Genomic DNA, 23,036 nt, shown 5'->3' with positions numbered 1-23,036 from the left:
TTTTGAGTTGGTCATCATGCCAGTGTGGGCATGGGAGGCCTCCACATCTAAATAAATAAATAAAAAAGGACTGTTTATTTGTGTAGTTTTCTCCAACACTACACTGGTGCAGTTGTATTGTAGTGATAAGTTACTGGACAGATAAACACATCATAACAGTGCTGCAGCCAATTTTGATTTGAAACCTACACATTTTGCAACTCCTCGGTATTGTGGTATGAAGCTTCTGCTTCTCCTGCATTGCTCAGGTAGTGAACATTTTAATTGGCTCTTTTCCAGTGCATTGCATTGATCTGTGGCCATCTACATGACAGTAATTTGCTCCTTGTTGGGCATTAGTTTTGTGTTCCATGCCATGGATCCTTATCGTTTGTGTATTATTCCGAATGCCAAAATCAATGGACTTCTCTGTTCCCATGTTTACTCTGAACCAGTTCCTGCAGACCAAGCTGGACAAGTTGGTAGCTGCTCAGGGTCAACTGCTGCACCACCTGAAGGACGAGTTGCAGCACAACTTAGACGTTCAGTGTCCACCTCCACGCTTCCCCATTCGACCTGGAGTGGGGCAAGTGGACTGCTTGGATTGACACTCTGCTGCTTATGGACCTCATAGTGATGTAGCAAAGCATGCATTTTTCTTGTCAACTACTGCTGCTCCTGTGTTTCAACTTGTAAAGTGACCTTTTCCAGATAAGCATCAGAGTCAATGCAGTTATACAGACATAATGCAACATCCAAACACATATTTTCAGGAAAACCTTCCTGTGGCTGCAGCAATCCATAAGGTTTTTCATTCATATACGAGGTTATCTCCGTGCAAGGCCTAACCCATGATTGTCAGTTTATATGTGGAAATCTGAACTGTGCCAAGTCTTACGCAGGTTCTGCGGTCAAAGACATTTTACTTGTTTGTACCCCACACTCATGGTTTTGTAACAACCTCATCCACTTGTGCAACTCCTCATTAACTAACTGTTTATCCAAAGTGCATGCTTTTGAACAAGCTCAAAGCCCTGCACAGACATTTCAATGCAATGATTCTGAGGTGTTTCAGACGACTTTTTAGTGTCCTGCTGTTAACAACTGTCATCAGCCAGATCATCAGTGTCAGCCACCTTGACCTTAGGCCACACCCTTCCTGCAGGTCATCCACCAGCTACACGCTGGGCTATGCCTCAGAACCTGGACTCCACTTCATCTGATGGTCGCTCACCACCATGGCCTTGGGCTACACCATGGAACAAGGACTTGCCACATGCCGTCGTCACCTGTCACCGCCAGTCATCTTGCACTCACTGATTCATCCACTACATCAGGCCATCTTGTCCTTTCAGAACGTACAATGTCTCTTTTTCTACCTGCAGGTTCATGAAGCTGATGTTTGTTCACACAAATTGTGCTGTATTGATCCTTCTGGTGTTTCAGGTAACCCAATGTGTCTAAGTGGCTCATCACCTCAGGCTTGGGGAAGTGATTCTTATATTGACAACCTCACAAATAGGCTGTTTCATATTCAATTATGAAGTTCTAGTGGTAATACTTGTTCTAATGTAAATTCTGCTACACATACTGTAGATAATGATAAAACTGTTTGTTAAAATGTTAATTTTATTCCAAATAATATTCACTTGTTGCACTGAATTTTGGGAATTTGGACGTTGATGGACATTTTTTTAAATTTTCACACAGATACTAGATCTATTACAAATGTGAATACTGATGCTTTTATTGGTTCTCCACCACTGGTTTCATTAGTTACTCCCAATGTCTCATACAATAACCACAATGTGCCCCTTTGTGGTAATTGTCTTGTACAATCAGTGTGCTAGCACAGTTTCTTGTTGTACGCTCATGAACACCAGCTAACATTTTGGAACCTTGATCTTTTCCAGCATCTGAGTTTCTGTGTCTATGATTTAAGTAACCACGTACAAATCTCAGATGTGGCAAATGGTGGCCTCGTTACTTGAATGGACTGGAGTCACTGACACCAGGGTATTAGCTCTCCTCTCCCTCCACGGGGCCCCTTTGGGATACAATTTGGATGGCCATTCTGGATGCTTCCACTAGCTATCTGTACGTCATGTGGTGGGATAACCAACAGATGCCCCCCCCCCCCCTACCCCCTCACCCAGATGCATCAGTGAATCTATGTGATGGATGGCCTTCCTTACCCATTTTGTTGGGTTCCCAATGCTCACTTCGTACTGCAGGAATCTCCCTCATCTGATGCAGCTGATTGGATACGCCTCCGCAGTGGCACCTTGGGCAGACCTCCATCTGCGACCAGCCCTGACAAAGGGTCCTAATGCTGCTGTTTTTTGGGTGGACACCTCTTTTCCCATCAGCTTGCCTTCTACTTGCTCTTCTCCTGGGGCCACATCATCGCTGTGAGTATCTCATGAGCTCAACGGGCTGCACCTTGCCTCCAGGTCTGCAATCTTCTGCTGCGACAATCCCGGTGCTCTCAGCAACCCTCCCCTTCTGTGCAGTGCTCTGTCTGAGCATTTACTGTCACACCAGTGTTGTGAGTAGATTGGTCCGAATGCACCAACCACCCATCTGCCCATGCATCATCTCCTTCGGTTCGTCCCTGTTTGAGAACCATTCTCACTTCCAGGAGCCATTGTCCCACCTTCCAGCAGAGGAGAAAGGGGTGTTCCATTGTTTGGCTGCCCAGAGGCAGCCACCTACTATGACATCAACCAACAACTGGGCACTAGACAGATGTCACCAGCTGCAGTTCCAGACCTCACTAAAGTGCTTTGCTTCTGCTCCCATGAGGGAGAGGGATATTATGTCCTCTTGAGCTCATTGGCAACATCCCTTTGTACGTCACACTATCAGTGGTTGCATAATCAGAAGGTGCAGCCATTCAGCAAGACCAATAGTGACAGTGACCTTAAGAGGGTACTGTAGCTAATAGAGCTACCTTTCCACACATTCAATGTGTGCTTATCACTTGCCAGATAACATCATGTTTCATGGACAGCCAATGAGCAATCCGCTTGTCATTTTGGCTGGTGGCAGCCAATCATGTGCACTGAGCACACTCATCCATGTGATAATATAACAAGCCTTGCCTGGCCTCTACAGTCATTCTACTCTCAACCCACAGTGAGCTCACAGATGTCCAATGTTGGAGTTCATGGCAAGAAGCCAGCGAGCTACCTCATTTGTACTGACTAAAAGTGGAAGTCAGCAGTAGGGAAAGATTTTGTAACTGTGACAATAACTTCATTTGTCATAGCGAACTAAAAAGTTCTGGCTAGGCGTAAGGCTGGCCTGAAATACATCATAGTAGTTTGGATGATATCACAGCTCGACACCTTATGCATTCAGCAAAACTACCTACAAAGAACTCATAAAATTACTGGTTGACCAATGATATTTCCTGAGTTCCACATTCATGGTTCCAAGATTGGTCTGATAGGTCTACAAATTGTTAGAACAAAATTAATAATTTGGATGGAAAAAGAGGTAGATGGGCATTCTAGAGACATGATGTTTAATAGTAGACATACCATGAATCTTTGGGTGATACAGATACATAAGACAGTGGTGCCAATTTGGATCATCACAACTGGAAGTATAAAAAAGTAAAGGAAATAGCAGATATTTTTTCTGTCAGTTTTTTAATGTGTTCAGTAGGATAGTTAAATATTTAACACCTGGTTGGTCATCACAGCTTGGCATACTAGTATTTGTTTTGCAACACATACACCCATTTTTGCTTCCTCATTGGAAGGAAACTGGAAGTTCAAATGAGGTAATGTAAGAGTAGAATTCTTGTAAGATCCAATCACATAAAAAGGTGGATTCCCAATCTAATATCACAGTGGACAAGAAAAGGAGTATGTCAAAAAAACAAGTGTTCATGGTCATTTACTGAAGCCTATTCAGTAAGTTCAATGAGAAAGCTGTAATACATGGAATTAGGTCTCATGATTCTGTTCTTTCAGAGAAATAAAATAATTTTTCCATATTATTGGTATAAGGAGATAATTTATGTCTACAACAGAACCTCAAACACTAAGTTATGTCAGTCTGACGTAATGAAGGCTCATGTTCATAAGGTTACAATATTGGTTAATACCTTCAATCTGACTTGAGATGAACAGTGTGCTTAAAGTTACGTGACTTCTTTATTATCTTTATATAGATTTTTCCTAATGTTGTATCTGATTTTTTTTTCATGTGATATTTCTGAAGATTCATTACCACTGATCACAGTAATTAACTTTATTTACCTTTAAAATTGTTGTTTAAATGTTTCTAAATTAAAGAATGTTCTATTAAATTGCTAATTAGACTTTTTGGGTCCAATATCTGACACAACACTATGTATTTTTTTTAGCACTGAATGAAATACCAAACTTTTCAATACCAAGTTTGTATACCTTAAGTAATTTCTAAATTAATAAAAATATACAAATTTATTATTCACTTAACTATACTTTACCTGTGAAGTAGAGCCATCAGCATGGCTAACGGGCTTTAGTGGGTGAGAACAGGAGGTATTAACAGTTAGTGCAGAACAAATACACATACATGAACAATTGCTAAAATTGTGTGCCTTTCATACTAAAATGTGAAGGAAACTGAAACAGAAACACATTCACAAGTAGACTGGTCTCCAGCAGTTAAAATGATATTAATACCATGACATGAGGTGAGGTCATCCATAAAGAAAACCTAGATGCCTAATATGGAAATTCTTTGGCTCTTGAATCTCACATGGCATATATTTTAGACACAATGGCATTATTAGGTTTATGAAACTATTGGTGTTATCATACATTAATGCATGTAATTGTGTATGTTTTCTTTCAAATATGATGAAAGTTGATATATTTGGCATGTAAGTTCCATGTAAGATGTGTGTATACATATTTATTTATGGATGAACTCGCATATGTGAACTAATGCGAAAGTTTAGTTTTCTAAGTATAGTCAGTGTGTCTTTGAGAAAGAGAGAAAACATAAATTTCTTGTAAAACTGTACGTTTTCACTTAAGTTATGTTTGTTGTCTACAAATTCATGAAATCAGACAAGCAAAGTTTTAAATATCTTACATTATAGCACAGGTTAAAAACATTAAAAATTAGTCTGTTTTTGGTTTCATCTTAATCTTTACAGTGTAAATTCATGAGGAATTAGGGATCCTTGAATGCAGTAAAATTAAATATAGAAAAATGGGACCAAAGTAGAGCATGAAAGTGGAAACAGTTATTCTGAGACCACTGAAACCTTTTGAGAATGAAACAATGAGATATCTCAAGTAACTAAAGTTATTTCTGGTAGTGAATCAATTCAGGTGATTGAAAGAGGTGTATATAAATAATTAATTGTTATATTATGTGGAAATATTGTCAATACATACAATGTTCTAAACACAATAACATTTTACTACCACTACAATCATAATTTAAATTTCTTAAAACTGGAATCACATATAACATTTTATGACAGACAATGGAGTTTAATAAGCACACAAATGTACACACTGCTGGCAAAAATTTGAGGATTGATCTCCCAAAAATTAAGCCCACCACAGACTTCAAGACTTAACCTCAGCCTTGTGTACAACTTTTTTTACCTTGTCTTCACAGCAAAAGGAACATTACTATACATGTACAAATTCCATTACAAAAATTTTAGACTTTAGGTAATGATGAGGTATGTATAAAGGTTGAAAATTGTTTTATTTTTTAATTGTTTTATACTACATGTTTTATTCTATAGTGTTTTTTTATGGTGCTTATTCTAAGAATTTGTTTGAAATTGCAAATCTGAAAGCCTTTAGCCTCTTGATAATACAGGTGTATACATTAATTAAAAATGGAGAGATCTACAAGCTAATTTGGGATAAATACTTTCTGTAAAGGAATAATGTACAATAACATCTTGTGTCTGATTAACACACACAAAGTATAAGGTTTTGTGTTCTAGGATTGGTATAAGTGCTTGTATTAATTATGAACAAATTAGAACTTGTTTATACAGCTTGTTTCAGTTTCCCTTTGAAGAGACTACAGGAACTATAGTCCTAAGTATTTCTTGTATTTATTTACCAATATGTACACCTTGGATAGCCTTAACCTTGGTTATTGCTGAAGAATGTCTAATGCAGTGAACACAGGACATTGTCTCACGTGCAGGCAGCTGGTACTAGCAATAGAGCAGGTCTCATTGGACGTGGACAGGATGAGACATGCCTCAGAGCTGTTTGTCTTTCATGTCGACATACACTTACTAACAGTGCATTTTTATGAGTTTTACAACCTGTTCTACCAACGAAGTCTCGTCTAAAAATATACAGAAACTTAGGTCAGTCACAATGTCCAATGGTGTGATATAAGAAATGAGCTGTCATATGCAAAACACACTCCTCAACATTCAAAATAAAGTGAAATCCTGCTCCATGGTTTACTATGAAGCCACACCAGATAATGAATAAATGAGATGCTTCACATAGAAGCATCAGATAAAACTCAGTATCTGAACTTTGTATATAGGAGACTACAGAGCAAAGTAACGCAAAGCAAATGTGACCACAAAATCAGGCATGCCCATTCTATTATATGCAGCAAGTCAAATCCTGTTGCATAGCTTCAGGACCTGAATGGGGCAGAAATTGGTAGATCTGCTGTACATGTACAGACACACAAATAATTATAACTTCAGGAAAATTGGTTGATTTATTCAAGAGAAAGAGCTTCACAAACTGAGAAAGTGAATAACACATTGGTCTGCTTCTGCCCCCTACATAAGCAGTTATTTCGCTTGACATTAATTGGCAGAGTTATTGGATGTTCTTCTGAGGGATATCATGTCAAATTCTGTCCAACTGATGGATTATATTGTCAAAATTGCAAGCTGTTTGGAGGGTTATCCCTGTAATGCCCCAAACACACTCAACTGGGGAGAGATCCAGGGACCTAGATAGGGTTTGGCTAACATGAATACAAGCACTAGAAAGTCTCACCATGTGTGGGTGGGCATTAGTTTGCTGAAATGTAAGACCAGGATGGCTTGCTATGAAGGGAAAAACAGGGCATAGAATAGTGACAGCATATCACTGTGCTGTAAGAGTGCTGCGGGTAACAACCAAAGGGATCCAGTTATAAAATGAAATGGCACCCCACACTATCACTCCCAGTTGTTGAGCCATATGGAGAGTGACAGTCAGGTTGGTATCCCATCGCTGTCCATGGCATCTCCAGATATGTCATTGCTGCACGGCATCTCCAGACATGTCATTGCTGGTCATCAAGGCTCAATTCGAAGTGGAATTCATCACTGAAGACAATCGTACCCCAGTCAATGAGAGTCTAGGCCAAATGAGCCCGAACCCCTGCAAACAGACTTCTTGATGTACAGAGGGCAATGGCAGTTAGTGCAAGGGTCTTCTGTGAGCTGCCCATTAATGGTCCTTGTGATCACTGAAGTGCCATTTGCAATTGGGATTAATGATTATGATGAACCTGTGGCTCTGAGTGCTCTCTGACAATTTCTTGGTCCTCACGTTCTGCTGTCCCTCTAGGTCAATGGTTCAAGATGCTTTGTTTGGCCATTGTTCAACCATACCTCCCAAAATCCCTGAATTGTGTCATCACTCCTATTCAAGTGGAGTCTTGCCAATTACTTCACCAGCTTCTTTGAGCTCAACTACACATCCTCTCTCAAATGCTGACATCTACGTATATTGTTCATGTGCCTGTCTGTCAGGCATAGTTACTGTCCAACTGAATACACAAAATGAAATTCACAATGACTTTATGTCCTGGTATTAACATGTCTCATGTTTAATATCCTTGCCAACTGCATGGTGAAAATGTGCTGCAGCGTCACTCATTCATCCATCGGCCACTGAAGTATACAATTTTCCATGTTCTATCGATATCTGTATGAATATTAATTTGTTACCAATTTACATAAATCCTTCATGGTGCATTGTTTTGTGCCCCTCCTCCCCCCCCCCCCCCCCTGTTCTTCTTCATAAGTGAATGTGTTACTTACACACACCGTATAGAAATCAATTGCAAGACTCTTTTGTAGCAATATGTAATAATGGAATATGGAAAGATCATAGGTATTGGTGCCCAAATTATTATTCCAATGCTTACAGACACCTTCAATCTTTCAAATTAGTGGTACAAATTTCACCAAGTAGAAAGCATCAAAATCACTAGGTGACAGTAGGCTGATCAGCATATTACCTGCAATATTGAAGGTCTTGGAATACATTTGGTCTGCTTTAAAACTTATAAAACACTGTGACACAGCCACTGCATTAACTAAAGTGACTGACAACATCAAACATGCCATGTAAAGGAGTGAAGAGACCATTTTGACAGAGTTTATTTCACTACATTATTAATGGAAAAGAAATAGCTGAATTCCTCAACAGTGCAATACTTTGATACAACAGATATCTTAAAAACTGATATTAATGAGTGATATCCACTTTTATCAACGCACCAGTCCAAAAAACATTACTTATACCATATCAAGCATGAATGTTGAACTTCATTCAGAATCACAGTGGGCAGAAAACCTGGAGCTTAAACTAAACCCAAAGAAGTCACAGGTTATCCTCCTACTGAAATGAAAGTTGATCCACAACATTTTCATGAAACAGTTCCTCCTATACTCCTTGATGGTGTCCAATTGCCTTATTAAAAATAAAATCTCAGTCTAGTTTTGTATGAGCAACTAACCCGGGATGAACTTATTATCAGAGCATGTAGCAAACCTCTCTCTTGATTACATGCAATCCAAAAGTTTAGAAAAATATTTCTGCCTATGTAAGACAATAACTAGTTGAGACAGTAGTACTATTACATATTTACTACTGTGATGTAGTTCAATATCGCACAAATAGTGAAAACTCAAGACCACTTGAGATAGCCTTGAATGACTTTATAAGATATATACATGTCAGTCCTTCACAAACTCATTTACATTGGACATAACTGGACGTGACCTTCACATGCTCTATTTTGTACGTCAGGTTCTTAGTCATTCGACTCATTAACACCTCTCCTAAAAAATCAAATATCTATCATTATTTCATAGCTGCAAATGAAGATCTGAAACATCCAGCACCTTGGTCATACCTACGCATAATGGTAAATATTTTCCATCTCCCTTCCCATTTCAGTCATACAACTCTACAACAAATTAACCAGTAACCAATGTATCATTCAATACCGTTCTGCATTTAAAAGGCGATTAAAGCTTCATCTATTACAACTGGCAAGGAATCCCTTTCAGTACATCCCACCTGTTTAACAGTGAACCATTATTCATGTTTCATTGTCAACACTATACATCTTCTCTCAAGCCTAGCTATTTCTATTTTCTTTTTTCATGTCAACTGCTAACCTTGCTCCATTATTTCCCTCTATTTCCCAGTCCAGTAACCTTCTTCTCCGGATTTGATTCTTTATGTACTGCTGTCATGCATTTCTGTTAGTGTGCCACTACTCACTTTAACAAGAATGTCATGAGGAAATTACTTATTACAATTTTAATAAACCACACATTCATTACTGTGTCAATTATTATTGTGTACAGCTCAAGTATTGTGTACACCGTACTGTTAACTAACAAAAGACATTGGTGAGACGTAAAAGAGGGCCTGAAGACACTATTCTTGGCACATGAAATAAATGCATACATAAATAAGTACTGTAATGAACCAAACAGTGCTTATAACCACAGTAACATGTTCTGGGCACATACCACTGCAGTTAATGACTAATGAAAAAAGATTACCCTAAGCCAAAAGCTGCATCACCACTCTGACATGGCAACAATCAGATCCGTGATCGAAGAATGCAGCAGTGCTACCACATCCACATAATCAGCCTTATAACAGCTGAATTTATAACTCCCTGGGGCCAGCAAGTCAGCATCAGACAGCTGATCTACATTATGATGCCCACCTGTGTTGAACACTGCTGTAAAGAGAATGATGCACCTATGACAGTTGGCAGCACTGTCACCAAGCCTTGAACCCTTGACTACTGCCTGACTGCCAAATCTCTTGGCAGCCCTGCACTTTGCACCCATGCGGATCAACTCAGCAGGAACCAAACGCCTCCCCATGTTCTGAGGCTTGAACCAAAGTCCCACCAGCCCTATGCCACTGAAGTCTAATGCAGCCAGTCATAGCTATTGATCATCCGGTGTGGAGTTCAGAGCACTGGATCACCCTACTGTCACTTGACCACCTTCACTGGGATGACAACAATTTCCAGCATCAGCTCTGTTATAGACTCAGTAACACAAGACATGCAAAGAGCTTGATACAGTATCAGTGAACACTTGATATAAATAATGTACAATAAAGGGTATTTGTATCCATGGACTGCCTTCTTCTGCTGCACCCATATTCATCTCCAGTGTAGAATCACTTGCCCTCTACAAGCCATCTTGACACCCCATCACAAGACTTTAGGTTTAAAATATTTACATACAATATACAAACCCCATAAAAAGTGTTATGAACAGTTTGGAGAAGATTCACTAACAATTAAACAAATATGGGATTAGTAATTAGAAAAAATAAATAAAACTGTTAGTCTCTGGAAAACATTGGTTATCATAAGGAAAGAGAAGGGCCTCACAAGTAATTAAGCCTGATAGAGTTTTAAGCAAAGAAGACAGCACAATAAGCTTACTGTTAGTCAAACTTCTGGAGTTAGCACAAATCCTGTGTAGGATACTGTGAAGCAGCAGCTATCACTTAAATAGCTGCACAGTTAAAACTTAATCCTTAATCAATGGATTAGTTTTCTGTTTGTTAGTTTGCTTGAGAATATATCAAAGAAAGACATCATTTCCATTAGACAGTTAGTTGAAATGAGTACTTTACTATGCACTGCTGCTGACTTTCGAGTATTTGCTCCTTTTCAAGAGCCCAGATGGATAAGCACACAACATCCTTGTAAATATGTGACAAATATCACATGTCAAGCACAGGAATGCATAGCATGATAGTCAAGGTATACAAACTTGGAATAAGTACCCAGAAATCAGGCATACACAACTGATTGTATTCCAGTGGCATACATTAACAAGTATATGCAGGAAAGTTTAAAACAATTATGGGAACAGCACCAAGCTGTAACCTACACCACAAGAACAACACCAAGCTCTAACCTACAGCCAACAAATAATTCCACTTTGAGGTCAAGTAGCCTTCCAGAAGTGTCAACATAATTCCTTTCAGATGCTTTTTTTTTATTTGAGTTATAAAACAAAGAACAAATATATCTTGTACCTAGTTCAATTCCTCCAATGATTTGGACAGTAATTACAAGCAGCTGACTGTGCATAAAACTTCTCTGTTCACCCAACAGATTAAAAGTATTAGAAATAATCCCACTTATTAAATTCAGTCAGTGGGCAGCCCCAGAGGTCACCATAAACAAATTGAACTATAAGATTATACAATGATTTGAAAGCTGCAGTAAATGCTCAGTCACGTATACTCATACATTCACATCCCACGCAGTGGCAGAAGGAATTGGATCTAAACTGGTGGATGGTGAGATTTTTTTCAAAAATTGATTTGGCTGACATTTACTTCCAACAAGATTTTGTGACATACGTCATTTGTACAGAACAAATACAACAGATTACAATTTTGATCTCCCCACCTTATTTTGGAGATACTCAGAGCAGCTAATTCAAGGCATTACATAGCGTGCACATTACGTTGATGATATCATTACAATAGGATCAGAGTGAGAACAGCATTTAAGAAATCTAGCAATGCTCTTCAAGCAACACTGATGACCTGCAATGTAAATTAGATAAATATAGTTTCCTTCATGCAAACGTGTAACATGATGACAATTATTGAACAATATGAAATACAATCATCATAACTTCTGAACAGTTTGGGTTAGGACATTCAAACTGCACAATTCACCGTGAAGCATCATGGAAAGTAGCATGTGCATGTGCACGCATCTTGTTGTTATCGGCCATTTGCACATGAAAAGTCATGGTGCAGCTTGCCTGAGCATATAACACTTGTGGAGGCCTACAAAGTGGGCAATAACAGCCCAATTGGGGCTCAAAGGAAGTTTGTGACCAATTTCCAGGTGCACTAATAACCAAGAATTTGATAAGTAAGTTTGAGAGAATGGGTAGTATCCATGAAGACAGTGTTGGCAATGCTGGTCATACAAAAAGGGTGAAAATGCCTGAAAACATCGAGAAGACAAATGCTGTGTTTCAAACCAGCCCCAGAAAAATGATCAGACGTGCTGCACAAAAGGTGGGAATCAACTGGGAGACACTGTGACAAATTGTTGTTGAAAACCTGCAACTCTTCCCATACAAAATTGAAACCCATTAGCCATTAAGCCCCAGGGCCATGGAGCAGTGGTTGTGTTTCACCAACACTATTGTCCACAGAATTGATGAACAGGACTTTGACGTGAATATGGTTTGGTTTAGTGATGAAGCCCACTTTCATTTGGATGAGTTTGTCAATTGGCAAAACTGACACATTTGGGGGACTGAAAATCCACATTTCATGATCAAAAAGTCTCTTCATCCTCAACAGGTGACTGTGTGGTGTGCACTGTCCAGTTGTAGAATAATCAGTGTGATATTCCTTGATGGCACAGTGATTACCAATGCTATATGAAGGTTTTAGAAAATGATTTCATCCCAGTTATCCAAACTGACACTGATTTCGACAAGATGTGGTTCAAGCAAGACAGAGCTTGACCCAGCTGAAGCAGGAGAGTGTTTGATGTCCTGGAGGAGCACTCTGGGGACTGCATTCTGGCTCTGGGGTACCCAGAGGCCACTAGCATGGGCTTCAATTGGCTGCCGTATTTTCCAGATCTGAACACATGCGACTCCTTTTTGTGGGGCTACATTAAAGATAAGGTGTACAGAATAAAACCATTGCTGAGCTGCAAACAGCAATTCAAGAGGTCATCAGAAGCATTGATGTTCTGACACTTCAGCGGATCATGCAGAATTTCTCTATTTGTCTGCTCCACATCATCGCCAATGATGACATGTGTATCAAACATGTCATAACCTAAGTCCGAATATCTAGGGTGATGTTTACATATTGAATAAAGTTTGTTCATGTCCTAGTTTGAAATAATTTACATTTTTTCATGTAGTTCAAGAATTGTCAGCCTGCACTAAGAAAAAGGAGATTCCTCCCTATGTCTGCACACAGCCTATAGTTCCTATACTGCCTCCAAAAAAATATCAAAGAACAAAAATAATTTCTGGAAAAATGAATTATCATGCACATTTCCCCTGCAAAACAGTTCATATTGCAAACACACAAATAAAATAAAGGAAAAAAAATCATCAATTTTTTCATTGGTAGCCTGAAAGGTTTTCTTGCATTTAAAGCAGTAACTCACGTCCAACCATTATCAAAACCACTCGTACCCTCTGGGTAAAAAGGTCAAATGCTCTAATGATGCCACCCAGCATAGCACTGGTGGTCTTATTGCAGAAACAAAAAACCAGCAGCTGGAACAGCAAATTGTCTTCACATCTAAAATACACTGTTCAACAGAACATTATGACATCCTACCTAATAGCTGGTATGTCCACCTTTGTCACGGATAACAGCGACAACCCTTCATGACATGGCAGCAGTGGGGCCTTGGTTGGTTGCTGGAGCGAGTTGGCACTGCATCTACACACACCACGTTGAATCACATCCCAGATGTTTTCAACCAGGTTCTGCTCTGGCAAGGGGTGGGGACCAGCACATCAATTGGAACTCACCACTGTGTTCCTCAAACAACTCCATCACATTCCCGGCCACGTGACATGGCACATTATCGTGTTGAAAAATGCCAGTGCCATTGGGAAATATGATTGTCATGAAGGGGTGTCCACTGTCTGCAACCACTGTAACATAGTCCTTGGCCATGCAAGAGCTCCACTGGACCCATGGATGCCCACTTGAATGTTCCCCAGAGTATAATAGAGCCACCAGCGGCTGGTCTCCATCCCACCGTACAGGTGTCATGGACCCATTTCCCTGAAAGATGACACATTCATGCCCTCCCATTGGCATGATGAAGATGGTATCAAGATTCATCAGACCATGCCACTGCACCAACATCCAGTGCCAATGGCCACATGCCCAATTCAGTCATAGTTGCTGATGTCGTGGTGTTAACACTGGCACATGTGTGGGTCATTGTCTGCAGAGGCCCTTCGTTACAAGTGTTCGGTGCACTGTGTGTTGAGACACACTTGTACTCTGTCCAGCATGAAAGTCTAATGTTAGTTCCACCACAGTTCAATGACTTCCTGTTTTACCGGTCTGCCCAACCTATTACGTCCAACATCTGTAATGAGGGGTGGCCAGCCAATCCCACAAGGTCTGGATGTGGTTTCACCTTGGTTTTGCCACGTACTGAAGACATTCACCACAGAACTCCACGTACTGAAGACATTCACCACAGAACTCCACATACTGAAGACATACTGCAGAACTCCACAAACACCTACATGTCATGCAGTTTCTGAAATGCTCATGGTGAGTGTCTGGTCCATCACAATCCACTTTTGGTCAAACTCTCACAGATCATGGATCTTCCCCAGTCTACACACAAACAGCATGCTCACTGATACCACGCGCACCATGCATGTGACTGACTATCTGTCATTCCTCACCAGGTGATACTGCTAGTGCCTGGATGGGTTTATAGTGACAGCAGGAATTGGCAGTCATAATGTTCTGGCTGATCAGTGCATTATCAGGAACTCAGCCAAACTATCTGCAGTTTGGAAAAGAAACCATAATTTTAATTTACATAGTCAGGAAGTACCATTTATATCTTCATCATACCAAATTCTACCAAATTACTGATCAACAGCTGCTGTTTTCCTGATTCAGCTGCTTGTCATAGCTACAGGCAAAGACAGTGCAATGGGTCTTACAATTTAGCAAACCATCACTACTCACTGTATGCCCACTGCTCAACATACCAATGGTGACATATTGAACTGGTTATCCATGGTCAACAATTATGAATTTGACAAACATTAGGCCACATGTTTCCAAATTGATACTAAATCTTACATGTCCTGGATAAATTCCCAATAATAGACCACAAAGTTACCTAAGCAACATAGCAAGAGCCACGACTTTAAAGGGAGCATTTTGCAGTCCTGAATGGGTGGTCAGAGCATTTACTCCGACAGGCTGGCCCACGTTTCTTGATAGTCTTCTTATTAAGTGAATGCATGATGTCTCTTCTTTCAGTCATGTCCAAAAATACAGACTCCACGCGGAATCTGCAGCTGCTGTATATATTATGTAAGTTGAAGGAGGAGTGGGGAGAAATGAAAGGAAAGAGTAAGAACTACTAATGTTAGGTGCCTCAGGACTTTATGTGGAATCAGTGGCAATGAGTGAAAATGTGTGCTGGATCAGGATAGGAACCCAGGATCTTCTACTTACTAGGCTGTTGCATTAACCACTGTGCCATCCAGACAGAGAGTTCATTACAATTGTGTAGACTATACCAGCATGCCTACCAGTCGACCCACATTCCAACCTAGTGCCACCTATCCTCAGTCCTTGTACATGTCCTTCATTTGAGCTACTTTCGAGGTCAAACGTAATTGTGGATCTGCACTGAAGGCGGTGGATTCATTGCCACTGAGCAGCTGGCCTCAATAGTTCCTTCTTTTTCTTTTTCTTTCCTTTCCTTTGTGCCCTATCCACCTTCAATTTATATAACAAATAACACAGTTGCAGACTCCTCATGGTGTATGTCCAACTTTCAGTGTGGATGCACAATTACATTCAACCTTCTGTGGGAATCTCAAAGTAGCGAGCATGGAGGATGGGGACAGGCACAGCAGGAAGATGGGGACAGGGACAGCAGATAGGTGATGCTAGGTGAGAATGTGGGTTGGCCAGGAGGCATGCCAGGATACTGTGAGCAACAGTAATAAACTCTGTGTTTGGATGGCACATTGGTTCAACCAACTACCGAGTTAGCAGAAGATTCTGGGTTTTGAACCTGCTCCGGCACACATTTTTTCTGCATAAAGTCCGGATGGTAGCTGACATCAATAGTTGCTCCCCTTTCCTTCCCCCCTCAACCTCCCTCCCCCTCTCTCCACCTTTAATTCTTTTCACTGCCTCACAGGTTTAACTCATGTGACAGCATCCAAAACCTCACAACAGAAAGAAATACAAACATAAAAAAAATAAATACAAGAACAAAGAAAACAAACAATGGAAAATCCAGGATGGAATAATGACATTATTATGAAAAGGACAGATTGATACTCACCATATAGCAGAGAGGTTCAGTTGCAGACAAGCACAACAAAATGACTGTCAAACAAGTAAGTTTTTGGCCAAAAAGGTCTTCATCGGAATTAGACAAAACACACACACACACACACACACACACACACACACACACAAACCACAACATGCAACTCAGGCACACATAACCTCTCTCTGACTGCCGAGGCCCAACTACGAGCAGCAGCGTGTGATGAGGTAGTGACAGTAAGGAGGAGGCTGGATTGAGGAGGAAGAGGGATAGCTGAGTAGGGGAGGAGGATGGTAAAGTACTACTAGTGGGAGCATACAGGGATGAAGTGGGAGAATGAGGCAGCTAGGTGCAATCGGGACGTTAGATGGAAGCAGAGGGAGGGGGAGTGGGCAGTAGAAAAGTTGTGAAGTAAAACGAATGTGGGTGTGTTTATGGAACAGAGGCCTGTGTAGTGCTTAATGGGGACGGGAAGGGGATGGGTGGGTAAAGGACAATGACTAAAGAAGATCGAGGCCAGGAGGGTTATGGTAATGTATGATATATCGCAGGGAGAGTTCCCAACTGTGCAGTTCTGAAAAGCTTATGTTGGTAGGAAGGATCCAGGTGGCACAGGCTGTGAAGCAGTCACTGAAATGAAGAACTTAATTTTGAGCAGTGTGTTCAACAACTGGTTGGTCCAGCTGTTTCTTGGCCTCAGTTTGTTGGTGGCCATTCATACTGACAGAAAGCTTGTTGGTTGTCATGCCCATGTAGAATGCTGCACAGAGATTACAGTTTAGCTTGTAGCTCACGTGATTGGTTTCACAGGTAGCCCTGCCATTGATGGGATAGGTGATGCTGGTGCAGACTGGAGTATGTGGTGATGGGAGGACGTATGGGACAGGTCTCGCATCAAGATCTATTATAGGTATATGAGCCATGAGGCAAGGAGTTGGAAGCAGGGGCTGTGTAGGAATGGACTACGATATTGTATACGTTCGGTGGGCGATGGAGTGCCATTGTGGGAGGGGTGGGACAGATAGTGGTATGACATCCCTCATTTCAGGGGATGACAAGATGCAGTTGAAACCCTCGCAAAGAATGTGATTCAGCTGCGCCTGTACTGGCTGGTAGTGAGTCATGAGGGGAATGCCACTCTCTGGTTGGATGGTGGGACTTTGGGAGATGGTGTGTGACTGGAGAAATAAGGCATGGGAGATCTGTTTTTGAACAAGGTTGGGTGGGTTATTACAGTCTGTGATGGCCTCAGTGGGATCCTTGGTGCATTTTGAGACGGTCTGTTCACCACTACAGATACGATGGCCATGGATGGCTAGGCTGGATGGACAAGACTTCTTGGTATGGAATAGGTGGAAGTTGTCAAAGTGGAGGAATTGCTGGTCGTTAGTAGGTTTGATATGGATGGAGATTCTGATGTAGCCATCTTTGAGGCAGAGGTCAACATCAAGGAAGATGGCTTGTTTGGTTGAGGAGGACCAGGTGAAGTGGTTGGGGGAAAACATGTTGAGGTTCTGGAAGAATGTAGATAGGATGTTCTCACCCTTGATCCAGACCACGAAAACGTAATCGATGAATCTGAACCAGGTGAGGGGTTTTGGATTCTGGCTAGTTAGAAAGTGTTGCTCTATATGGTCCATGAATAGGTTGACATAGGATGATGCCATGCAGGCACCCATTGCCATGTCCAGTTTTGTTTGTATGTGATGCCTTCAAAGGAGAAGTAATTGTGGGTGAGGATATAGTTGGTCATGGTAACTAGGAAGGAGGTTGTAAATGGTTCAAATGGCTCTGAGCACTATGGGACTCAACTGCTGTGGTCATAAGTCCCCTAGAACTTAGAACTACTTAAACCTAACTAACCTAAGGACAGCACACAACACCCAGCCATCACGAGGCAGAGAAAATCCCTGACCCCGCCGGGAATCGAACCCGGGAACCCGGGCGTGGGAAGCGAGAACGCTACCGCACGACCACGAGATGCGGGCAAGGAGGTTGTAGGTTTGGAACCCATCGAGCACTAGTAAAGGTTGTTCAGTAGCGGAAAGGCCATTCCAGAAACAAAGAATGGTATCCAGGCTCCCCTCAAATCCTTAGGCCCATTCCATAACTCTCCCCAGAGTCCAACTTTCTCCTCACACCTGTCACTCCCCACAATACTACCTTCCATATTTTTTCTAATGCCCATAAACCCAACTGCCCTCTACACCCCACTGTAGCCATTTACTGTATCCCCACAGAAAGAACCTCTGCTCTCATAGACCAATACATTCAGCCTATTACCACACAATTACTTCTCGTTTATCTACTTTCCCTTCTCATCTACAAACAATCCCAGGGTATGGCATTGGACACCCGCATGTCACCATCCTATGCCAATCTATTCATGGGCCATATAGAGAAATCCTTTCCAACCACCCAGAATCCCAAGCCCTTCACCTGTTCAGGTTCATTGATGACATCCTCATGATCTGGATTGAGGGTGAAGACACCCTGTCCACATTCCTCCAGAACCTCAACACCTTCTCCTCCAACTGCTTCACCTGATCCTCCTCAACCCAACAAGCCACTTTCCTCAGTGTTAACCTCCACATGGCAAATGGCTACATAAGTACCTCCATCCATATCAAACCTACCAACCACTAGCAGTACCTCCACTTTGACAGCTGCCACCCATTCCATACCATAAAGTCCCTTCCATCTAGCCTAGTCATCTGCAGTGATGACCAGTCCCTCTCTAAATATACTAAAGTTCTCACTGAAGCCTTCACAGACTGTAATTACCCACCTAATCTGGTATAAAAACAGATCTCCCATGCCTTATCTCTCCAACCATCCACCACCTCCCAAAGTCCCACTATCTGGCCACAGAGGAGCATTACCCTTGTGATTCAGTATCATGCAAGACTGGAGCAACTAATCACATTCTACACCAGGGTTCGACTACCTCTCGCCATGACCTGAAATGACGACTGTCTTACCCACTATCCATCCCACCCCTCCCACAATGGTATTCCACTGCCCACTGAATCTATACAAAATCCTCAACCATCCATACACAACCCCTGCTCCCATACCCTTGTCTCATGACTCACATCCCTGTACTAGATCTAACTGCAAGACCTGTCCCATACATCAGCCCAACACCACCCACTCCAGTCACAAATATCACATGTCCCATCAAAGGCAGGGCCACCTCTGAAATCAGTCATCTGATCTACAAGCTAAGCTTCAACCACTGTACAGCATTCTGCATGGTCATGACAAGTAACAAGCTATCTGTCTGCAGGAATGGCCACTGACAAACTGTGGCCAAGAAAAAGCTGGACTACCCAGTTGCTGAACACACTGCCCAACACGAAATTCTTCATTTCAATGACTGTTTCACAGCCTGTGCCACCTAGATCCTTCCTACCAACATCAATTTTTCAGAATAGTGCAGTTGGGAACTCTGTGTTCCTATAACCCTCCTGGCCTCAATCTTCATTAGTCATTGTCCTTTCCCACCTATCCCCTTCCTTGTTCCCATTCCAGCACTGAACAACCCTCTGTTCCAGTAACACACCTAGTCTTTTTACTTCTCTCCTTTTCCACTGCTACCCCCCCCCCCCCCCCCCTCCAAACTGCCAAATGGACCTAGCTGCCCTATTCTCTTTCCATCTTATCCCTGTGTGCTCCCACAAATAGCACTTTACCAATGCCCCACCCACACCTACCCCAATATCCCTCCGCACCCCATCTTCCTCCTTCCCAACACCAAGAGTGTTTCTCCTATTATGTGCTGCTGCTCGCAGTCTGGCCTTGGCAGCCAGATACTATGGTCAAGTGTGTGTGTGTGTGTGTGTGTGTGTGTGTGTGTGTGTGTGTGTGTGTGTGTTGTCTAATTCTGATCAAGACCATTTTGCTAAAAGCTTAGTTGTTTGACAGTCTTTGTGTTGTGTCTATCTGTGACTCAGTGTCTCCATAATGTGGTGAGTAGCAATCATTTTCATAATATTAAGTAAATAAATAAGCAGATAAATAAATAAACAAATAAATACTTTAGATTTCTGAATATTTACATTTACTATGTAATCAAAAGTATCCGGACACCTGGCTGAAAATGACTTACAAGTTTGTGGCAACCTCCATCGGTAATGCTGGAATTCAATATGCTGTTTGCCCACCCTTAGCCTTGATGACAGCTTCCACTCTCGCAGGCACATGCTCAGTCAGGTACTGGAAGGTTTCTTGGGGAATGGCAGCCCATTCTTCATGGAGTAATGCACTCAGGAGAGGTATCAGTGTTGGTCAGTAGGCCTGGCATGAAGTAGGCCTTCCAAAATATCCCAAACATGTTCTATAGGATTCACGTCAGGACTCTGTGCAGGCCAGTCCATTACAGGGTTTTTATTGTTGTGTAACCACTCCACCACAGGCCATGCATTATGAACAGGTGCTTGATCATGTTGAAAGATGCAATCACCATCCCGGATTTGCTTTTCAACAGTGGGAAGCAAGAGGGTGCTTAAAACATCAATGTAGGCCTGTGTTGTGATAGTGCCACACAAAAAACAAGGGGTGCAAGGCTCCTCCATGAAAAGCATGACCACACCACAACACAACCACAAGGCATCGTTTGGCATTTGCCGGTGTGATGTGTGGCTTATGAGCATCCGCTCGACCAAGAAATCCAACTTTTCTCACCTCCCGCCTAACTGCCATAGTACTTGCAGTTGATCCTGATGCAGTTTGGAATTCCTGTGTGATGGTCTGGATAGATGTCTGTCTATTACACGTTACAACCCTCTTCAACTGTCAGCATTCTCTGTCAGTCAACAGATGAGGTCAGCCTGTACGCTTTTGTGCTTTACATGTCCCATCACATTTCCACTTCACTATCATGTCAGAAACAGTGGACAGAGGGATGTTTACAAGTGTGGAAATCTCATGTACAGACATATGACACAAGTGACACCCAATCAACTGACCACGTTCGAAGTCCGTGAGTTCCACGGAGTGTCCCATTCTGCTCTCTCATGATGTCTAATGATTACTGAGGTTACTGATATGAAGTACCTACCAATAGGTGGCAGCACAATACACCTAATATGTTTTTGTGGGTGTCTGCATATTTTTGATCACATAGTGTATATACACAAATTCTTAGACAAATATTAAGAGTAGTCTGGAATACTGTCTCGAACAACTCCAAAACTATGTAATTACTCATTTAAAAATGAATAAATAAAGCAGTTATTTCCAGATGACATTGATTATCATAAGAACAAAATGGCAATAGAAGTAATTAAAAACTGATAGAAGACTGAGCAAAGGAGATTGCACAGTAAACAATGGCACATTTAGATCTCATGTAAAATTTTAGGTTTCACATTTTTTTTGTGAGTAGACTTATGTAAACCAGTTCTTAACTTAGAGAAACATAACAGCATACAGCATCCATTGGTGCTTGTCTAGTACAGTAATGAGGCATTAAAAATTGGTTTCTGTAATATTAACTGAGATTATAGGAAACTACTTTGTGGATAAATATTATGCACATCTAACCTCATTAAGATTCAGAGATGCAATTTATGGTTGTAAAGACGAAGAAAAATATTTCAAACACTGGTTTTGCTCAAGTAACTGTAATAAATACAGAATGAAATCAACACGACAGACACACCTGCATCAGCAGCTATAAACCAGCAGCTATCATTTAAATAACTGCTTAGTTAATACACAGTCAGTAACACACTTTTCTGTTTGTAACTTCCTGTAAAAAAATTGTCAGTTTTTAAGAAAAAGCAGTAATCTCTCAAATGTAACTGAGACTTCTGTCAGTTAGGGTTTGTCATCACTGTAATAGCTTCAATTGAACAATATCATCACTTGATATATTCCTTAGTGACAGATGAAAAATGTAGCGAATGAAGACTTCATTTAGAGACACATCATTATATCACTGAAAATCATTCATTAAGACTGGTGGAAACACAACCACTGTAGATACACCACTGTTCTTACATAGTATTTTACATCAGAAAGTCTTGTGGAGGATCAACTTACAGTAACAAAGACAAATAATTTATTGATAACAACTGCAAACACACAGATATGGAACTTTATTGGGGTTACAGGATAACATTCAGAGGATACTGCTATACAATACTGTTGATTTTATGTAACAGTGACATTTAATTTGACCATTATTAATCATATGTGAAGGAACAATAATTTTGAGAGCTGAGTGAAGATCATGTTTCATGAAAAAAGACCGAGTAGGTTTTCTTTTTAATCATCAACAATGACAAGCTTCCCACATGACTACCATCGCATTATTAAAATATTTCAAGTTTAATTTTATTTACAACCTCTATGTCACTAATATTCTTCATTTAGGTACATCAGAGGTAAAAATTTTCACATTAAATCTTGTGAGTGACAACATAAGAGTTATCTACACAAGTCACACTCGTGTTGAGATGCACTGGAAGAATTTACAGTAAGTATTGGTGGACATGTAGGAAAAATTCTATTACACTCAACTTGCAAACCTAGCCTCTTTTTAGATCTCTTGGCATTCATTAAAGAAAGAGTACCACAGTTACCTGCAATTCACAAATTTTACATAGATTGCAGGAGAAGACTATAAATATTATAAGAGAAACTGATAAGTGATAACATTTGTACATTTAGTTCTGTACAAATGCGACAGAATTCATGTCCATGTTACAAATAGC

The 23,036-nt window shown here is 41.0% G+C and overlaps 1 protein-coding gene across 1 annotated transcript in view; it reads right to left on the bottom strand.

Moving 5' to 3' along the window:
- LOC126481176 (voltage-dependent calcium channel subunit alpha-2/delta-3) overlaps positions 1–23,036 on the bottom strand; it is an 885,717-nt gene that overhangs the window by 119,890 nt on the left and 742,791 nt on the right. The window contains exon 20 of the mRNA XM_050104748.1: positions 4,463–4,495. Within this exon, the coding sequence (XP_049960705.1) occupies positions 4,463–4,495 (33 nt within the window). The remainder of the gene's footprint in view (positions 1–4,462; positions 4,496–23,036) is intronic.

Source organism: Schistocerca serialis, chromosome 5, assembly GCF_023864345.2.
Source record: "Schistocerca serialis cubense isolate TAMUIC-IGC-003099 chromosome 5, iqSchSeri2.2, whole genome shotgun sequence".
NCBI lineage: Eukaryota > Metazoa > Arthropoda > Insecta > Orthoptera > Acrididae > Schistocerca > Schistocerca serialis.
The sequence above is the reverse complement of the archived record's forward strand: the minus strand, read 5'-3'. Positions and strand labels throughout refer to the sequence as shown.